The 19,421-nt window shown below is 46.1% G+C and overlaps 1 protein-coding gene across 10 annotated transcripts in view; it reads right to left on the reverse strand.

Moving 5' to 3' along the window:
• FOXP1 (forkhead box P1) overlaps positions 1-19,421 on the reverse strand; it is a 335,216-nt gene that overhangs the window by 141,436 nt on the left and 174,359 nt on the right. For 8 of the 10 annotated variants that reach the window (XM_065749241.1, XM_065749239.1, XM_065749238.1 and 5 more), the window contains one exon: positions 4,279-4,460. In XM_065749241.1, coding sequence (XP_065605313.1) covers positions 4,279-4,449 — 171 coding nt within the window. In that variant the 5' untranslated portion in view covers positions 4,450-4,460. Of the gene's footprint in view, positions 1-4,278; positions 4,461-12,646; positions 13,006-18,861; positions 18,883-19,421 lie in introns of those variants that run through there. The other 2 variants (XM_065749245.1, XM_065749244.1) reach the window with 2 other exon arrangements.

A 19,421-nucleotide genomic window follows, 5' to 3' on the forward strand; every position in this document is an offset into this window, starting at 1 on the left:
GATGCAGTTTGTAACCTCTCCTCAAGGGCTCCTGAAAAAACACAAAACTCAGCAACCTGTTTTTAAAACACCACGGCACTCATTACTTCCATTTACACCGTGATCCGGTCAGAATTCTTTCCAGCCTAATCGTCTCTTTGATCTACCCAATTAAAGCAGCCTCTCAGCAACACACCAAGCCTTCCACTTCACGTACATTCTCCACACCTTTGGACACAAACAAAATCTGAAGAAGCCACATATTCCCTCTGCGGTTAGCTTTCCTCAGCCTAACGCTTCTCATCTCAACAGTTCCTGAAACAACTGCTGCTGAAGGGTTGAGCTGTGACATCTTCACGTGATGCCACAAACACTGCAAGGAGGATGGTCGGTGAGACCAACTGTGAGGAAAGCACTGACTTGGGCACAGCCACCAGGACTGAGTCCAACTGTTTTATGTCTAGGAAATGTTCTTTTGATCCCCTGTACGTGAATAAAATTGCTACCTTCGTTTGTATGGAATAAAAGAGCAAAAAACACAAAAGAGGATGCACTGAAAATTATATACAAACCTTTTGTTTTTGTGGATACATGCAAAAAATGCTATTTACCTAAGCTCTCCAAAAAGTTCAAAATGACAGTGTCGTTCAGCTTAAAGACAAAAGTGGAGACAAGAAACTTCCTTGCAATTCTTTATATAAACTTCCTCCTTGGTTCTCCACGTACCAGTTGCACTCATATTGTTGTTCCAGTTCACCATAAATGCAGTCACCTCGTAACCCCTTTTATCAAGCAATCTATGCACTACCTAAGAGTACACTACACTTCATCTGACAAGCTATAGGTTTACATTATACAAACATTCCAATTCTGCCTGCTCAGCGCAGGTTGTCAATAAACGCAAGCAATTGCAAAACAGCAATGTGGTTTTTTTTTCCTTAAGCGAACGCTGATACGAGCCTGCCAGTTCTGCAAAATAAACTCTTTGCAATCTCTGTAGCTAATCTGTCAACAAATTACTATTAGAGCCATACCTCCTAAAAGTTCAAAAGCAGTCTGGGTTAGACAAAAGATCCTGCGTTAATACACTTGGGGGGCAGGACTTGAAGGTACAGTATCAAAGTGGATCTCGCTATCGATGCGGGGAGGTTTTTTTGCTGCCACCAAGCAGCACAGCACTTGGTGTCTTACTGCTGCTGCCTATCAGCATTCAACTTTATAATCATTCCCTTTGTTCAATTCACACGATCCTTTCTCTACTAATAACACAAAGAACACTTTAATGAATAGTCCCAAGGATAAAACTACATCACAATAAATAATATTTATTTTATAAGCTAAAAAAACCTGACTGGAACTGAAGTATCGAGCCTTCTATTTCTGTAGACATCAGAAACCAGTGAAGCGGCTAAAGCTGTGACCATCTATGATAACAGGCAGTCTGTCCCCACGACTCTATTTCTTGCTCCCTCGTATCCAATCCACCCCACCACCACTGCCTTCTGCCGCAGCCTCCCAGCTCAGCCTAACCTGCAGTTCATGGCTGGCTCTGCCACCCGCTCTGCACCACACACGTGTTCTGAAAGAACTGTAGGGGTTGGAAGGGACCTCTAGAGACCATCTAGTCCAACCCCCAGCCAAAGCAGGCTCCCTAAGACCAGGATGCCCAGGGGTGACTTCTCCCACACGTATCTCCATTCTTACACACCTTTTCCACAGGTGGTCCCAAAGGAGCCACTTCTATCGCTTTCACTCTCTGGAAAGTATCTTGCTTCATGATTACAGAGAGTAACATCAGTGTGAGCGGTGCGCCTTCAGTTTAGAAGATTGCTAACACCAAAATAATGTCATACTGCTCTGTATCCGTGTATCCAGAGATGACAGGGAAAGCAACACCTGCCTTCCAAGCCCTCCTGCACTTGCCACAGGACAGTTCGCACAGCACGTCATTCCTTCAGACACAGCAACATCTGCAGCGCTCCACAGTTTTCCATGATAAAATATTTACAAGTTTCTAGACCCATTAAAGCATCCTAAAAAATGTGAAGCATTTCTGTTCTCCTTTCTCATGGTAACAAAGCTATTAGTTCTCATAAATTCATAAATTTAACCAAAAATGTGAAGCAGAGCTCGGTACAGATGCTTTGCAGGAGCAGCTGTACATGCGTTCCACCGCTCAGAGCCACCCCGAGCAGCACAGCCCAAAGGAGTGCTGCTGATTTCTGTTCAGACAAAACAAGTGCCAGGTGGCAAGAAAAAGAAAAGATTTCAATGAAACACTCCTAAGGAAAAGCGGTTGAATTCAGAACTCATTCATTTGTATTGAAGAAGCGTTCTGCAGAACGCATTCTGTTAAGTGACCTGAGAGCATATGTTGTATATGGGGAAACATCTAAACATTATGCTCCGTGTTGCGTGTGTATCTGTAAATGCTTGCATTAGCTGTCTGAAAACAACGGGTTTTTCTTCTTTTCAGTATTTAAAAATATTTCGCAAACATAAAGATTGATATTTTTGTGCTAGCTCCGATGACTCTCTTGTTATCGGATCTTTCTGAGTAAGCGTTTCGAACTTTGCAGTCGACTTGCTCTTTCAAAGATAAACCAGGAAACTGGAAAGTTACCCACCAGAACCCATTACCAGCAGAATCCAAGCACCAAACACAAAGGTCTTTTAAGCACTGGAGAACGGAGAGCTGACAGAGGATGAGCAACCAGGAGCTGGAGCTGCAGAGCCGCAGCCCGGGCTGTGCCCAGGACCTGTGACCTGATGGTGCCACTCCACCACTGCCCACATGGCACAGCCACTGCACGTGGTCCTGGTGCTATGGGGAGGATTAGCAACAGGGAGCACAAGCAGAACAGCAGAGGTCTGCACGGTGCTGGACTGCAGTGCCCTGCTCCGTGTGTGTGTGCTCGTGTCCTCCGTGCCTCGCTGTGCACAAAGCAGGCAGACTGGAAAATTCCATCGTGCCCCTATGGAAAGGCAGCGTAATTAACTCATTTTGATATCAAGTCTTTTTAAGAAGAGACCTTTGTGTTGAACATATTTTACTGATCGAATCCTCTTCTACTGTCCTATATTAATCAAAGCTGTAACCCCTGTTGTCTTTGCACTACGAATCAGAATGTGCCCCTGGCGAAGAATGAGGGAAAAGTCAACAGGAATTAAGTTTCAGTGCAACTGTTTACTCAACTGTGGCCTGCAGTTATTGAAATTTTATCCGTGGTTTTGTGTGACTACTGCAGTAATGAATTCAGCATGGCTGTGATTTTCTCACTGATGGTATTCTCACTTCAAGTAAAAACCTGTACAATGGAAATAACTGAAACAACCCAAGTCTGCACATTTAGTATCATCTGTTTTCCTGACTCGTTTAATTACAGCAGCTTTCTGTCTTAGGCTGGCAAACCAGGTCCCCAGCTCCTCGACAAGTCTCGAGTTTGCTTTGTTTCAAAGTGCAGGTTTTCCTTCTCCCCAACAACCAGCTAAAAAGATCACAGTACGCTTAGGGGAGCCTTAACCAGCTGCCAATCGCTTACTTAAAAGGTTTTAAGAATGCTTATTGCATTAGAGAAAGTGAGGGTTAGGCTAAGTGTATTCACGGTGGCTCCACCGCCGCCTTTGTTCCCAAACACATTAATGACACGTGCCCAGCACTTCAGTGTAAAATTTCCTGAGAGGGTTGCAAAATTTTATCAAGAAAAAAGACAAAATGCATTATAGGGATAATTCATACTGGTGAACATGGTCACTTCCCAGAAAACACACTAATTAAAATACAAAGGGAAAGCCCTAACACATAATTTTGTTGCTTCTTGCGAACTGGGAAGAGTACTGAGTCGTGGGGTGTTTATTTATTTACCCCAGAGTTTTCCCACAGCAGATACCTCCACAGCCTTTCTCTCTAATAGAAAACATTCTGTTGATAGAGGTTGCTAGGTTATATTAAAAATCGCTGCAAAAACAAAACTTAACGTTAGTGTGTTTTCCACCCAGTGACACACTTTGGAAACCAGTTATTTGTACACAGTGCTTCACCCGATCGCTGCCACCAGGCTCAACATGCTCAGGCCCTGATCTCTGGGGAACGACTCCAAAAGAGACCCCGAAAAGAAGTCCAACATTCCCCTGTACACAGCCACGGCAGGCCTCTGCAGACCAAAACATACCGAATGTGGAAGGCAGGTCCTGAAAGCATCCTTTGATTGGCAAATACAAAGGGGTTGGGAGATGTTAAACGCTTTGTGTTGGGTTTTTTTTCTGTCAGTAGGAAAATGGTAATACGTCTTACAGTACCTGCTGTTGCTGAAGATGCGTTAAATCTGCAGCCCCAATTTCAACTGAAGGTGTCTCGCCGTTTGATCTCACCTCCCGAAGGCTGCACTCTAGTAAGTGGTTGCCACCGCTCGCTCCATTCTGAATGGCTGAACCATTACTTTTTGTCTCAGTCCCAGATTCTTGCATCATGACTCAAAAACCTGAAATAATTTAGGGGAGGGGAAGAAAAAAAAAAAAAAAGCAGCTGTTAAAACAGTTGCTGTATATACGGAGACATGCCCTGTTTTAAATCCTGCCAAAACTGTAAACATGTGTCATTTCCCTTCATACGATTTATCTTTCATTAATGGCTCATGCTACTAGTTTATGTTTATTTATCTGTTGGTACAGCTATAATTTTAGTAAGTAAGTTCAGTTCTAAATACAGTATTATTTGCTCAACATCTTTTTTCCCTTAGAGAAAAAAAAAATATTTTCAAACGAACACACAGAATCCATAATTAAATTTCTCCAGTTACATCTGGATGCTCTCTCTCCTTTGCAACAATGAGTCATCCCTTGCAACATGTGACGGACAACATCAAGAACCTGATATACAGTGCGCAGGGGTAGGTAAGGGAAGCAGCGCTCAGCACTTCAGTTTCCACCCCCGACTTCAATTCCTACGAAGCAATTTTGGATGAATCTGGGATGTTCTGGAGCAAACTGCTTCAGCTGCTCATAGTGTTCTCAGCAATTTTCTTGGACTGGTTTGACTTTAGAAGCACTGCGGTATTACAGATTTAAAGGTAATTAATGTGCTTCCTTCCAGTCCACCCCTCCCTCTGTCCATGTTCTGCCTCTTCAGAAGCAAGAACAAATATCCTTTCTGACACAAAAGGGAAAAAAGTCAGTCCAAAAGGGAGAAAGAAAACAATGCATTTCTAATGGAAAAGCACCAGGCAAAATCACTTTCCTCAGGAAGCCCACAGGAGCATTGGCTGAGAACAAGGACTCCTTCCATCACCAGATCCTCAGCTGTCATGACCATTAATAAGGGATAAATCAAGAAGGAATTGATGCAACTCCTTTCCTTCCGTCTGAATTTGGGGTCAAGCCTTAAGAATGACAGTGGAATATTTCACTCATTTACCCCAGCACAAGAAGAACCAGGTAAGACTGCATTAGGTGAAACCTAGAGGCTCATTTTCATCAGGATGTCACCATCAAACATTGTGCCAAGGAGGGCCTGAGGCTGAGCACCCAGCTGAGCAAGGACACATAAAGAAAGGGCTGCAGAGCCTCCAGCAGATACCACCACGGAAAGAGATGTTGAAACCAATGTGCCCAAACAGTCAAAAAAAAAAAAAAAAAAAGGATATTTCATTCCTAAACCCTTCTGATGCAACAGATTGACTGTAGGCAAGAAACTGGACAAACTACTACGGAGGGAAGGGGAAAGCACCGACCAAAGCTTGGAGATACTTCAACAGCAGAAAGAGCAACACAACCCACCATGGAGCAGATCCATCACTGCCCAGTCAACATTTGTTGGCTTGCTCTTCTGAACAAAATATCCCCCAGGTCACAGAAAATAATTCACAAAGAAACCGGTCAAAAAATTATTCATTGCCTGGAGGACCGCAAAGGGCTCCTGGAAAGAAACAACAGTAGCAATCACTACAATTTTTCCACCTTGCAGGACTGACAAAAGGAGGGATTACTTATAGGATACAGTAACAAGAAGATCACTGGGTTCTTCAGAACTTTGTCCAGGACTGATTTTAGGCTCCCTTCCACATCCCAAGTGCCCCAGGCAGTGATACCTGAGCAGCTGTGCCACCCCACGTTCCCGGGAGCACTGCCAGCACTGCTAGGAATGGGGGGTGCAAAGCAAACACCAAGACATTAAAAAGAAAATTTGGATGATTTCCACTTCCAGGGCTCCGTTCACTCAAAATAAATAAATAAATAAAAATAAATAAAATTTAAAAGCAGAAGTGAACATCTCTGAGCAAATTTTTATTCAGGAATGCCCACTTACGGTCAGTTGGCTTCAGTATGCCTTCAACTGAACACCCATACAAAACAAGTCCACTTTGCTGAAACGCTTTCAATGGAAAACAGGATTTTCAAGGGAGGAAAGATAAAGCTGTTTATTTCTTCACTGTAGTCAAATGTGGGTTGACATAAATAATCACAGTTCGGTTTGATCATTAAGCGTCATGTCATGAAAATCAACCTGCGAGAGCTTTCTGCAAGAATGATTATTATTTGTCTGTCTGAGCACACCTAAATGAGCGGAGGTGATCGTATGCTGAGGATGGCTGAGATAATTGTCTCACTCCAGCACAGAGGAGCAGGCCCTGCAGAAGCCTATTAGTGAGGTCTGTCATTCAAAATCGTGAAAGAAAAAAGCAAATCAAGGTTGACTTTATGCAATACAATTATGTTCTGTGGCAACTGAAGGGGAGCTCTGTGTGTAGTGCCACAGCGACTCTGCTCTGAGCACAACCTGAAGTGAGCAGAACGGTACCGAAGAAGCTCTTACGTATAATGATTTATTATAGGAAATACCATACTCCACAAAAGCTCCATGACATACAAGATATCATATTCTGACTTAAGAAATGTCTCTGTCTCACGCATTCTACAAAGCAGAATGACTCTCGTGTCAATTCTGCAAAGGCAAACATATTTCAACAGCCTAAAAATAGATGGGTTCTTATCAACATGAGTATCTTTCTTCTTTTCATAAGAAATCTACACCATTTCACGCCAGGGGTGGATACAGAATGACTCTTCAGATAGTTAAAGGTGACACCAGACGTTTTTCCCCTAAGCAGGGTCCACAGCTAAGCTGTAGTATAAACAACAACATATTTCTTATTTCCTGAAATCCATGGGCTGGTATTAAACAAACTGTTCTTGTATGACTTAATGTCAGCCTCATTTAAAAATATCACAACAGAAATTGATTTCTTCAAGATTCTGGTCTTAACCTGCACAACACTTCTTCAAGTTATGATATGCAGCCAAAGTCACGGGGGTTTGGCCCATCTCTCCGTTTAATACCATAAGTTCAAGGTAATGGGGTAAAACTTCAGCAGAGAGGAACCAAAGTGGTGCACGCTATCAACAGCAGGACAACAGCAGCCATCTCCCAGATGACTTTGGAGATGGACGATTTTTTTAAGGGCACAGACAAAACTGAGAAGAGCACAGGCTGGATGTGAACTTTGGCTGAGTGAAAATGATCTTCCAGAGGACTCCGGGGTCAGCGTTTGGGGTCAGAAGTCAGAACCTGAAGGAGTCCTAATTTTGAAACCACTCTTTGCTAACCCATTTTTTAGTAAGTCTTTAACACCATGAAGACGAGATGCTGCAGGTACACATCCCTTAGCTCCACTGGACTGTTCAGACGAGCAAGGTTAAGCATGGAGATCAGCAGGCAGGAGGTGGGCACTGAAGTGTGCAATGTCTGCAATTCTGCTGCTAGCATACTTTCTGAAGACCGAGCAGCACTGTTTAATGTCAGCAGGAGGGAGGATTTATCGAGTGACGCACCCGTCAGAGCTAGGACCCCCTGCAAGTCTGAAAGGCTGAAGGACAGATATTCAGCTGTTTTTGGATGCCCTCTCATGGAGGCATCACTTTTAAGACTCCTCAACATGCAAAAAGCACCAATGGACACTTCTAAGAATCTCATCACCATATAAACGCTATCCTTTGGGACCAGGGACATCCTTCTTTAAAAATGTTTCCACACACAACCTGGACCACATTCAGATGACAATTTCATTTTGGCCATTAACGTTTAGAGGTTTTTCTTAATACGTATGGAAGAATCACAGAATTGTTAAAGTTGGAAAAGGCCACTAAGATCATCCAGTTCAAGTGTCCACCTCCCACCAATACTGTTCGCTGGACCTAAGTACCACACCTACCCTTTCCTTAGACACCTGCAGGGATGGTGACTCCACCACCTCCCTGGGCAGCCCCTTCCAGGATCTGATCTCTCAGAGAAGAAATTCTTCCTAATATCCAATCTGAACCTCCACTAGCACAGCTTGAGGCCATTCCCTCTGGTCCTATCACCTGGGAGAAGAGGCTGACCCCCATCTCGCCACAACCTCCTATCTGCACATGGAGTTCATTCAACATTTCTGTCCCCTGAGAAAAATGCTAGAACGAAAACGTTGTCCTAACGCATCCCCTCTTTGTCACATTTGTGAAAGATTTTAAGCTAATAGAAAGTTCAGTCTTTATTCCAGGGCAGTTAATTAAGGTTGACCAAGTCAGGCAGAAGTAAATTAACTTGGCTGATCAATTATTTATATGAAGCAGAATAAATGCCCTTAAAGAACTTGGCCCAGCCATAAAAGCATGTGTAAATTAAGATAAACAGAGATTTATAAAACATTTCTACTTGTATGGGAAGACTTAGTGGTAAAGTCAGCTTTAAGTAAGTGATCATATGACAAGATCTAGTTCTAAATTCTCTAGCAGGCTCACTACCATGCAGGCATCATTAATAAGGGAAAATTTTACCTATTTGTTGCAAGCAGTTCCCCCAAGCATGCTCAGGATGAACTTCTGAGCACTCCTCTGTCAAACTACAAAAACGGAGCAGTGCTTGGAAGCACTTCACAGCAACGTAACGCTACAAAGGCAGGATTCTGCCTCCTGAAAACTAACGTGCTCCAGAGCACAAACAGCAAGGCAATATGAAAGCAGGAGCAAAGCTGCCTCCTGCCAACTGCACAGGTATAGAAGCAGCACAAAGGCAGCCTGGCGCTCCCAACGCTGCCGTCATCAGCAATGGGGACTACGATGGTGAGCACCACACGCTCCAGGTACCACCACCAGCACTGCTGACCTTCTCCAAGAACATGCTTCCCATGGTGAAGCTGAATCCCCCGCAAAGTCGCCCTGCTAGGTCAGCAAGACAGCCAGCAGCACCGTCCCACCAGCCAGGGGCTCAGTAAAACTCAAAGGGTTCACATGTGGACAGTAAAAGCCTTGTGTAAGACATGGCTTTGATCTTCTGTGGGGGAAGGTGTACAGATGTTCAGCTGCTCATTTACTAAATTACAGCATGTCACAATTAGCTGTGAATCAGCCAGCTTCATACAAACAGCTCACAGGCTGACAGCACAGTGAGCACAGGAGCAGGACCAGCCGTCCTCGTGGGCCCTGGCTTAGTGGGCAGAACTGGTGCTAGGTGACACCTCCAGGGCTGCACTTGAGGCTGGCATCCCGACTCGTGGCATGACTTATGTCCAGTGCTCACCTTGAGCTCACCAGCTCCTCATCACAAAGCCCAGAGCTCCTCACTGGAGATGGGTGAATACCCATCGTGCTCTTCAGAGTTCTCAGCAGCTGTCTTTTCTCCTGCTGACAGGGTGTATTTTTAGATATGATCATGTACTAAATAACCACAGATCAACTTTTATAGGGTACCTTTGGATGAAACTCCACAATCACCCCAGGGAAGGCCACTCACCTACACGCTCGTGCTGCCTGCTGAGCTGAGCAGAGACACAAGAAAGGAGACCTGGCTGCAAAGAGCAAGTAGGTGGTCATAAGAATCCAATAGTGAGGTACGAAGCAAGTCAGGCTGCTGTGCTGGAAAGCCATGCTGAGTCACAGCCAAGCACGGCACTGCTTGGAGGAGAGGCAAACTGGGAACGAGGGAAGAGCGCATCGCGTCCGGGAAGTGCGGAAGGAGGGAACAAAGAGACGGAGACAAGGGGAAATCCTTTGATATTTCCTCAGCTTAAAGAGGTAATTCAGTGCATTAAAATGGATCCTTGAAATTTCAAAGGATAAAACTCACACAACAAAGATTGTCAAGAGTGCTATTTTCTAGGATTAGAACAAAAATGTATTGGGATTTGCTATATGATCTTACATGGCTGAGCAAGACTGTGTACTTGCTGTTATGCAAGCATCGTCTTCCAATACAGAATTTTCATAATTATAACAGAAAGGCGTAAATTTTCTAATGCATGGCAGTTCAAAAAGTAATCAAGAGAATGAGCCTGAGGGCTATTTTAATGTATGCAAAGCTAGTGACCCACAGTAAATGGGAGGTAGGCTTCAATGAATGCAAAGTAATGCACACATACTAAAGACCTGGTCTGATGAGGGACGGCTAAAATTAACACCCAATTAATTTCCGAATTGACAAACAAATGAAACCCATAAATCTACTTTCTCATTAATTTTCTTGTGGTATAATTTAAAGCAGTAATATGAGGGCAAAAACTGAGCATTATCCATCATAAATATCAAAAAAGATAGCACTGTAACACCATAAATTATGCATATTACCTGTTGTTAAAAATGATTAATGTATTATCAACTTTATCGTGCACTGTGTATGTCTAGACATATCTAAAATCTGAAATTCCATTTCCCGGTCTGGAAAAAGGGTGCAGAATAAACGAGATTATCCACGGCACATCCTCAGGTTTGCGTCCGTCTGTGCCCCGGGAATGGACACAGCACACACCTTGGGCACCAGGAGGACACGGCTGTCTCCCTCCTGGGTCAGAGGGAAGCTGCATTTCCAATGAGCTCAGCCCCGAGCAGGGCCGATGCCCACCTCCAGCAGCCACCTCCACCTGCCTGCATGCACCAAGTCAGACTGAACAGTGCAGGTAACAGCCTCGCTTCTTTCCCTCAGATACCTCTTCACAAGAGGTCAGTTCCCAGTCCATAACTTGTGAGTTGGGACTGGATACAGAAGCCACAAGAAACCATCTCACTCTTGGCTGTTTGATGCATCCCACAAAGACTGCCCAGCTTGCTCTGCCCACTCACACAACCCAAAACTGGCTGCAGACCTGAGCGTAAGGCAGAGAAGATGGACAGCTCAACCTTCCCCAAACAAGCTTTGTGCACCTTCCCTTCTGATAACACTTCCATACAGAAATTTCTTCTACTCTGAGCATGGATAAATAAATCCCCTTTGCACTGCCAGCTTCACCCAGCAGGACAGCTCTGGCAACCCATGGTCAGCAAGAAGTTTGTGCCATGGCCACAGAAAGCTCAGAGCTGGGCCACCTGCGGGGACTGGAGCACGAGCTGCACTGCTGGCACGGCACTGCGGGCAGAGTGAGCTCCTTGCCCCTTCCTGGGCAGAGCCACCTTTCCACCACGAGCTCAGCAGAGGTCATCCTTACTATCACTGGGATCCTGGCCTGTTTGGAAGGAAAGGAATGGGAAGCCCAAAAAAGAACACCAAACCAAAGCAGAAGTCAAGTTTCACAGTGCCATGCTCCTCCGCAAGTGCTGCCAAGTGAGCTGGGACAGCAGCACCATTAGGGGTTAGCCCTGGCCAAGGAGGGCCCCACTGCAGTGTCCCTGAGGCATGCACCAGCTCTGGGGAGGGACAGAGGGCTCAGGGTTGGTTCGTGCACACCACATGCAACGTGAGCTCTCACAGTCTCTCTCCCAGAAAAGAAGGTGAACAGAATATTCAACTCAACAAAAGGGCAAAGTTGCATGTGATAAATGCGTAAACGTGGTCAGCTCGTGAGGCAGCACTGACTATGAGACAGTAAGATGACTCCAAACCTCGCACAACTCAGTGCTGATTGCTCAGCAGTTACAATCCCAGCCCGAGCACGTCTCCAGCAAAGTGTCTCTAAACCCACTGGCCTCCAGAAGCACTGCTGCACGACACAGCCCTCGCTTCACTGCTTCACCCAATGCACTCAGCCAGGGCTCGGTCCAGCTCAGTGTTCCCATTTCAGAAATGTATATTCAAGGTATTCCTATCGCTACTTCACATACAAAGGAGCAGACACCACCTTCATGCAAAAAAGAGTTCGCTTTTCTTCCTCAAGGTCACTCCAGGAGGGTTACTCCCTCTGTGTGTGAAGCCCCAACAACGCTCTGTTGGTGTGAACAGGTCCTGCCCGGCATTCCAAACCCAGGCCACAGCCAGAAACAATAATAAACAATCGTTCTGAAAAACAAAGATGGTGTGAGTGAGTTTTCTTGCTCATTTGCAAAACAGCCCAAAAGCAACAACGACCAGGACGGTGCTCTCTAATTAAGACTCTCAGAAACCGAAGAGCAAACAGTCAGCAAACAGAAATGTGCAGATGCAAATGCTGTTTTCCAGTTATAAAAAGAATCGGAGCTCACTTGCAGGAGGAGGAATGGCACAGAGCATTTTTAGATTTGGTATTTTCTCCTCATTCAAATGGCTCTGCTCTCACACCAGAGCTTCTCCCCAGACCGCCTCCGAACTAAAAGCGAAAGCTTTGCCTCTTCAAAGCCCGCAGAGGGTACACGCATCGCTCCCGGCACAGACACAAGGGAAGGGGAAAGCCAACGCAGCCCCGACCGAACGCCGCACTCAACTCGAAGGCTGTTCTTTTGGGGGGATTACCTGGCTGATTAGCCCTATACCTTTGTCCCAGACCTTCTAACTCCTTGTTTGCTCCATGCAGGATTTTCTAGCCACCAGCCGGCTATCGCTGTGCTAGTCGTCTTGCAGGAGTGCTCTCTCCCTTCTGAAAAAAGCAAACAACTGGATAGATATCATTACACTAAGGAAATCTCTTGGAAAAACCAAACAACTTGCTAATCTTTCTAGCCCCTTCACCCAAGTTAAAGATAAGCAAAGCAAACCAAAGTGAGTTTCAGCCACATTCCAGGGACAAGCTCCCCTTTTTCTCCTTTATCAAAATCCCAGCATTTAAAGGTTTTTTTTTCCAGACCTTGCAGGATAAACTGCTGCTCACACCCGCAAACAAAGCAATATTTGTTTAATAACTGATTGCTGCCATGGGTACAGTAAACAAGGGGCCCAGCATTTGTGTTTATGAACAAACACATCATCTTGCAAGAGCAATTTAACATTAACCAGGTGGAATAATCAACAGATTTCATAGGTGACACTCGGGGCAGGACTAATGTAAACAGAGCAGGGAGGAGAAAGGGGCCACTCTTAGGGAATCAAGGTTGAGGCAAATGCATTACAGAGTAAACAGCTGGGAAGAACTCAAGACAAACAAATAGTCATTCTTCTGACATTTTGAGAAGCAGAAAGGTTGTACATTACATACATCAGCTGCTGACCACCATGAAATCCAACCAGTTGGGGACCAGAATTTCTTGTTTACACAGTGCCATGTTTGCTTATAAACAACAATTTGCTGTTACCAACCTCACATTACTCATTGCATAAACGAGCAGATCAAGTGAAATCCTGTTAACTCTTCTGTGCATCGAGGACTTCTTTCCCCCTCAAAAACAACAAACAAAAAAGCCTTTGCAGTCTTTCTGTGCAAGCTCAGGACAACAGACAACAGAGGAAAACGTGCAGCCGTGCATCTGTCAGATAAAGGGTGAAGAAAGGAGCTGAAATCACTTGAAAGTGTTCTACGGAACAAGATTTACCGGCCAAACCACTGATGGAGGAGATCTATTTACATTAAAAAAAAATCAGCAACTGCAGAAGGTGGGATGCAAAATGTTAACTCCTCTTAAACAAACAAGCAAAACGTTGCCTTTCTACACAACTCCATCCCTTCCAGCATGCACGTGTGCTTTCACACCCACAGCCATGCACAAGGCACAGCTCAGCCCGCCTTCTCCTCTCTTCTATCACCCACCCTCAGCCCTCCACGTCTGGAGGTTTCCCCTGTTCCTTTCGAAGAACCCAAGCGGGGACAGGAGCCCCTCCAAAGCCCCTCTGCCTCTTGGGAAGTCTTCTCACAACTGAAACTCCTGTCCTGCTGCCAGCATCCACCTCAGCACCCACAGACCACAGCAGCAGCCCTAATAGGGCTCCAGGGCTGAAGTACATGGCGTTCCCTGCCCTACAGAAAGCATTTCCTTGCCCATTTCTCAGCCCCGTGGCACTCAAGATACGCCTTGTCACACTGTTCCCCCAGGGAGGTTTCGGCAGCTCCTCTATCTCGATCGTGGATTTAGGGAAGGACCCGAAGCACGCGGGGAGAAGATGGATGGAGGTTAACCCTGGGCTCTGGGTGACATTCCTGCCTGACACATCCCCAGCATCACCTCCACAAAGTCCCTGCAGCCCTCCCGTGGGTCAAGAAGCTCTCTCAGACAGGGACAGAGGTTGGGGTCTGCACCACAGGCCCCTCTGTTCCCCACATGCCCCAAGTGGTGTCCCCGCAGGTCCTGAGTGCCACTGCTGCCACCAACAGCGACCACAACCATCCTGGGTTTGAATGCGTGAAGCATCCAAGGTCACAGCTGGCCCGGGCACTGATCTGCTCTCCCCTGTCACTTCATGTGCAAACAGCACGGGGCGGGAAGCCTCCTCCCTCATCATTTTTCCCCAAGTTTTAGAATAGCCGGTACTTTTCTTCCCAGCACAATCCTGGACATCTGTGGTTGGCCAAGAAACTCAGTTTCCCTTTTCAGAAAACATTCAGCCTTTTGTTGTACTCCAAAAATTAAAAAAAAAATCTCAAAAGCATGAAATCAGTACAACCTCCTAATAAGGCAGGTATTTAAATGCAGCCCGAACGTAGCATTGTTGAGGCAACCTCCTGTTTTTTCATCCGTCAGGCTGACAGCATAATAGCGGGCAGGATGAAAGGTGGGACTCGAGCACGGAGTTGGCGTCCGCACACCAGGAAAACACAAGTGCTGCCCCATTTCCTGTGCTCCAGCAGAATATTTCTGATGTCTGGGGCTGCCAGGGACTTAACTCTGAATTAATGATTGCACACAATGCCCTCCTTTCTCCCCTCCCTGCAGGACAGCGAGCGCCAGCCCCACCGAAGGGCTGCGGGCGGCCGGGCACGGGTCACGGGGGATTTAGATGTTTCACAGCAGCTTCAGAAATTCAGACACCGCAACCTGAAGGCTTCGAAAAACATCAAGCCCCGCATGAAAGCCGGGACATTTCCCTCACCTCGGCCGCACCGCCGGCTCTGCGCTCCTTTTCCAGCACGTAAAATCACAGTTTATTCAGTACAAAGTAACTACGGCATGATAAAAACTATAAGCATATCATTCAAATGCCTTATTGGTCAAAGAGATGGATGCTTTTATTAGCCCAACCTTTTTTGTAATGGAGTGCCACTGATGACCCGGTGTTAGCCTCATTCCCTGCTATTAATCACACCTCTAAGAGCTCATTTTGCTTTAAAATCTTAAGAAATTGCTATAATTTAAAGACACGGTGTCTACATAATGGGAAATGCTTCACAGATTGTATCATTTCATATAACACAGAATTTTTATGGCAATGCTGACCACCATACCAAGGTACTACAAAACTCAAATAAAATATTTTATGAAGAGAATCTACACATAAACTTACTTTTGTGTTTGTGGTTTGCCACATCCGTGACGCTTTAATCACGGCCTTTTGGGAGCTGCAGTATTCTACTGCGTGTGGCTCACATAGATTAAGGCTACAAAAACACTCCCTGAATAAATACAAGCAGAACAAAACAAAATTAAAGGAAGATTCAATAAAAGACAAGGACAGACCAGGAGAGGAAGTCTTCTTCAAGCTACGCTCAAATGATTTCACACAAGGGACTTACTCGTCCATTGACTGTATTATCTCTCTCTTCTCTGCGCAGGGAAAACAGACGATGTTTACTGTGAAAAACTTCTATGGCAAAGTAGAAGCATCTTAAGAATTTACCTATGCTGAGAATTAAATTAATATAATGACTGTCTTAACCCATATTATTAAGATGTACTTTGCTCAATGTTTTGACAATGTTGACTGCTAAAGGAAGGAAAACACATTTAAGACAATTTCAGCCAAATGCAAAAGCAGAAGCCTTCAATTCTTCAAATGTAAAGTAAAATGCATCTTTAAACATCTCCTTATGAAAGAAGATGCAGGGCAATTATGTTATATAGAGAACACAAAGGAATGCTCTTTTCTCAGCTCTCTCACAAGATATTAGTACCTACTGGCCTTAGGAGCACTACATGTACATCAGAACACATCCAGAACGTCTGAATTCATTACAATAGGAGCTGGAGAGAAATGTTAACTTCCCAGGTTGTTGCTAAGGATTAGCCCTTGTTTACAATTCTGTATTTATAGAACAAGAAAAATTTGTCAAATGAAGGGCAAAGAGGAACACAAGAACGCAAATTTAGCTTTGATTTCAAAACAAATCAGATCTTGCATCCATTCCCTGAAAAGAAAACCGCAGTTTTTAATGCGAAGATGCAAATGAGCCTCAGAATATAAAAATGTTTTATAATTCTGTGCATTCAACACTACTAGATGTTATTTAAAGAATTTATGTTAACATTTCTCATGCTCACAGAGCAAGGCCAAGATACTGCAAGCAGCAGCTCCCCACGGATGGCATTTCCATGGGCTCTACATCCCCATCCAGAGGGCCACGCATGGTTCCCAAACCTCTGCAAAGAACAAAGTGGCTGCCCCAGATGCAGCGCATCAATGCAGTACCCAGAAAGCAGGGCTACAGGCAGCAGGACGTGCAGGCCTCAGCACCTTGGCAGAACTGGCCAGGGGAGTTTGTACTGCTCTGCCACTGAGCACGAAGGGAACACTTCAGCACTTTCATTTATTTTTGCAAACAAGGGCACACCCACCACAATTAAGCTGCAGAGCTATTTTCACGAGGACTTCTTGTTTTCACACACTTAAAAGCCTTCTAAGACGCACAGTCCCTCCCATGCACCCAGCAGCGGGTGCATGCGTGTGGAAAACCAAGCAAAAGCTCTTCCGTGGTTTCACCCCATGGAAAAGCAAAAGGCACAATGCTTTTTCCCATTAAAAAAAAAAAGAAACCACCAACCTCTAAGCAGGGCAATGTGAAAAAATGCTGAGCACCCACCAAATGTGAGCATCCAGCCCCTCTCCAGGACCACAAAAAGAAAACGCGTGTTAACTGAGCTCAGGTGGAGCCTGCTGGACTCACCCCATCTGAGGGCTACGGCTGCTGGAGCGCAGCTGGGACGTGGTGCAGAAGGGACAGCATCACCTGCACAGAGCAACGAGGGCAGGAGCTGCCTTCCCTCCCTTCATTCCCAGCTTCAGCACGGGGATCCCGTTCCACCCCTCCAGGCTGCTGTGCGGGAAACGCGCACACAGACGGTCCTCAGCATGCTCAGCGGTGACACGCAGATTCCGAGCACCCAAAAATACAGTCAGTCCTCATCACACTGGCCCAGCAGAGAAAGAAGTGTGAATTTTTTCCACCTCAAAATTTCAGCCTGTGCCTGAGAAAACTCCCTAAAAAAGCTCTGTCGAAACTGATTTGCTTCCACTCACCAAAAAAAAAAAAACCAAAAAAAGCACATATGCCTACTTTTGAGTCAGGATGCAGGAAGATGGGCTCTCCCTCTTCTGCACAGCGGGGCCCAGCTCAGGGGCAGCGGGGAGGCAGCTGGGAATCAGCCAGCACCGAGCCCCTCCTGCTCCCCTGAGCCAGAGGCTGCCCAACCCTTCCCCCATGTGGCACCAGCTCCCAGCGAGCAGCCCCCAAAACCAAGCTGGAAGGGGCTCGGCTGAGGCTGCTCCCCACTTCTGGAGCCTTTTGGGTGCCATGTCCCTGGCAGCAGCGGTGCTCTGACGTGGGCACTTAGGGACAGGGGCTAACCAGTCCCTGCCTGCACCTAGAACAAACGCTGAGCATCTCCATGACCCGCAGGTGTGTGGACATGCTGATGTGCTGCCAACTGCACAGCTCACACAAGTGGCTTCCCAAGAAGGAAGGATTCCCTCTGTTCACATCCCATTCGAGGCAAGGCTATCCGATGTCAGGATGTGCAGCAAGAGGATAATCTGCACGCTGAGCTTCACCATACGATACCACAGCCGCAGTTGCATGATCTCCTCCTTTGGATTAAAGCTATTTGCACAAGTCAAAGCAGAACAAGAAGAGGAACAAAACATACAGTGTATTTTGTTCTACGCTGCAGCCGCATATTTCAACTGCCTCAGCCGAAACCTCAGAGTAAACACAGCTTTAAAAGAAAATAGCTAGAATAAAGAGTTTCTGGAAAGTTCCTCCTGATTATGCATGCAAGAATTCCGCTACTGCTTCCTCCCATCATTGGAAAAATAAACCAAACACCCAACTTCCACAACTATCTACAGAAGTGCCATTTTTCTGAAACACGTTACAATACAACCTGAGGTCTGCAAGCTGTAATGAATGCATCTTGTTTGTAAAATACACCGAGGAGCTCAATTAAGTGAACAACCATAAAGGAAATAGAGCTGATAAAGGAATAAATGCTCTGCGTGCCAGATCAAAACATAGCATCTAGGATAACAGAACCGTGTCAAACATGCAACCGTTGAAGACTTGAAAATAAATATAAAAAAAAGTTAATGCCTAAAATTAAGTCCGCAACATTAAGATGGGCCAAACTTATTTCAAAGAACTCAGCAGGGAGCACAGGCAGCTGTGGGAGGACTTACTGACCACACGGACAGATGGATGCTGAGCCCAGGTCAGAGCAGAGCTGCTCTCTGGTCACCCGCTTCATAGAGGAGGCCAACTGGGGACTGCTGATGCAACGCAGCCTCCTTTGGGTTTCACCAAGGAAACTCAGCCGAGCGGTGCCTTCACGCACTCCCCATCGCACAACCTGGTTTCTGAAGGAACAGCTCACCTCATCCTCTCCTCAGCACCACCGAAGCATGGCTGAAATCACTCCCCATGTCGAGAGGCAGCATCCCGCCCTGCCCACACGCTGGCAGGAGCAGCGGCCCCGTGCTCCCGGCTGCCTGCACACACGGCACCGGTGGGAGCGGAGCGGGGCTCAGCCGGGAGCAGGGGCACGGCAGAACCTCGCGCCTCGGCTGCTCTCCTTCACAGTTGGCGTGTGAACTCCTAACTGGGAGATCTCAGGCTCCCACCGATCTCCTGGCAACCCGAATGCGATTTTCAGGAAAACAGAGCGCGAGGCTTTTGGCACACAGAGCCGCGCGCAGAGGCTGTGCAGACACAACATGCAAAGGTGAAGCTCTCACAAGCCTTTGGGAGCTTCCTGGATTAAACACGGGTTTGGAAGATGGGAGTACAAAATCCTGACTCCGGCAAGCAGTAATAGAAATCTGTGTTCAAACAGCTCCACAGACACAGAATGGGCGCAATGTCTGCATATGGCACAGCAGAGGCTGGGAGACAACGCACTGCGCCCACAGCTACACAGCATGCAGCAAGCTGGGC

This window comes from Cyrtonyx montezumae, unplaced genomic scaffold, assembly GCF_038088225.1.
Source record: "Cyrtonyx montezumae isolate F1298 unplaced genomic scaffold, pur_monq_1.0 scaffold_6, whole genome shotgun sequence".
Classification (NCBI taxonomy): domain Eukaryota; kingdom Metazoa; phylum Chordata; class Aves; order Galliformes; family Odontophoridae; genus Cyrtonyx; species Cyrtonyx montezumae.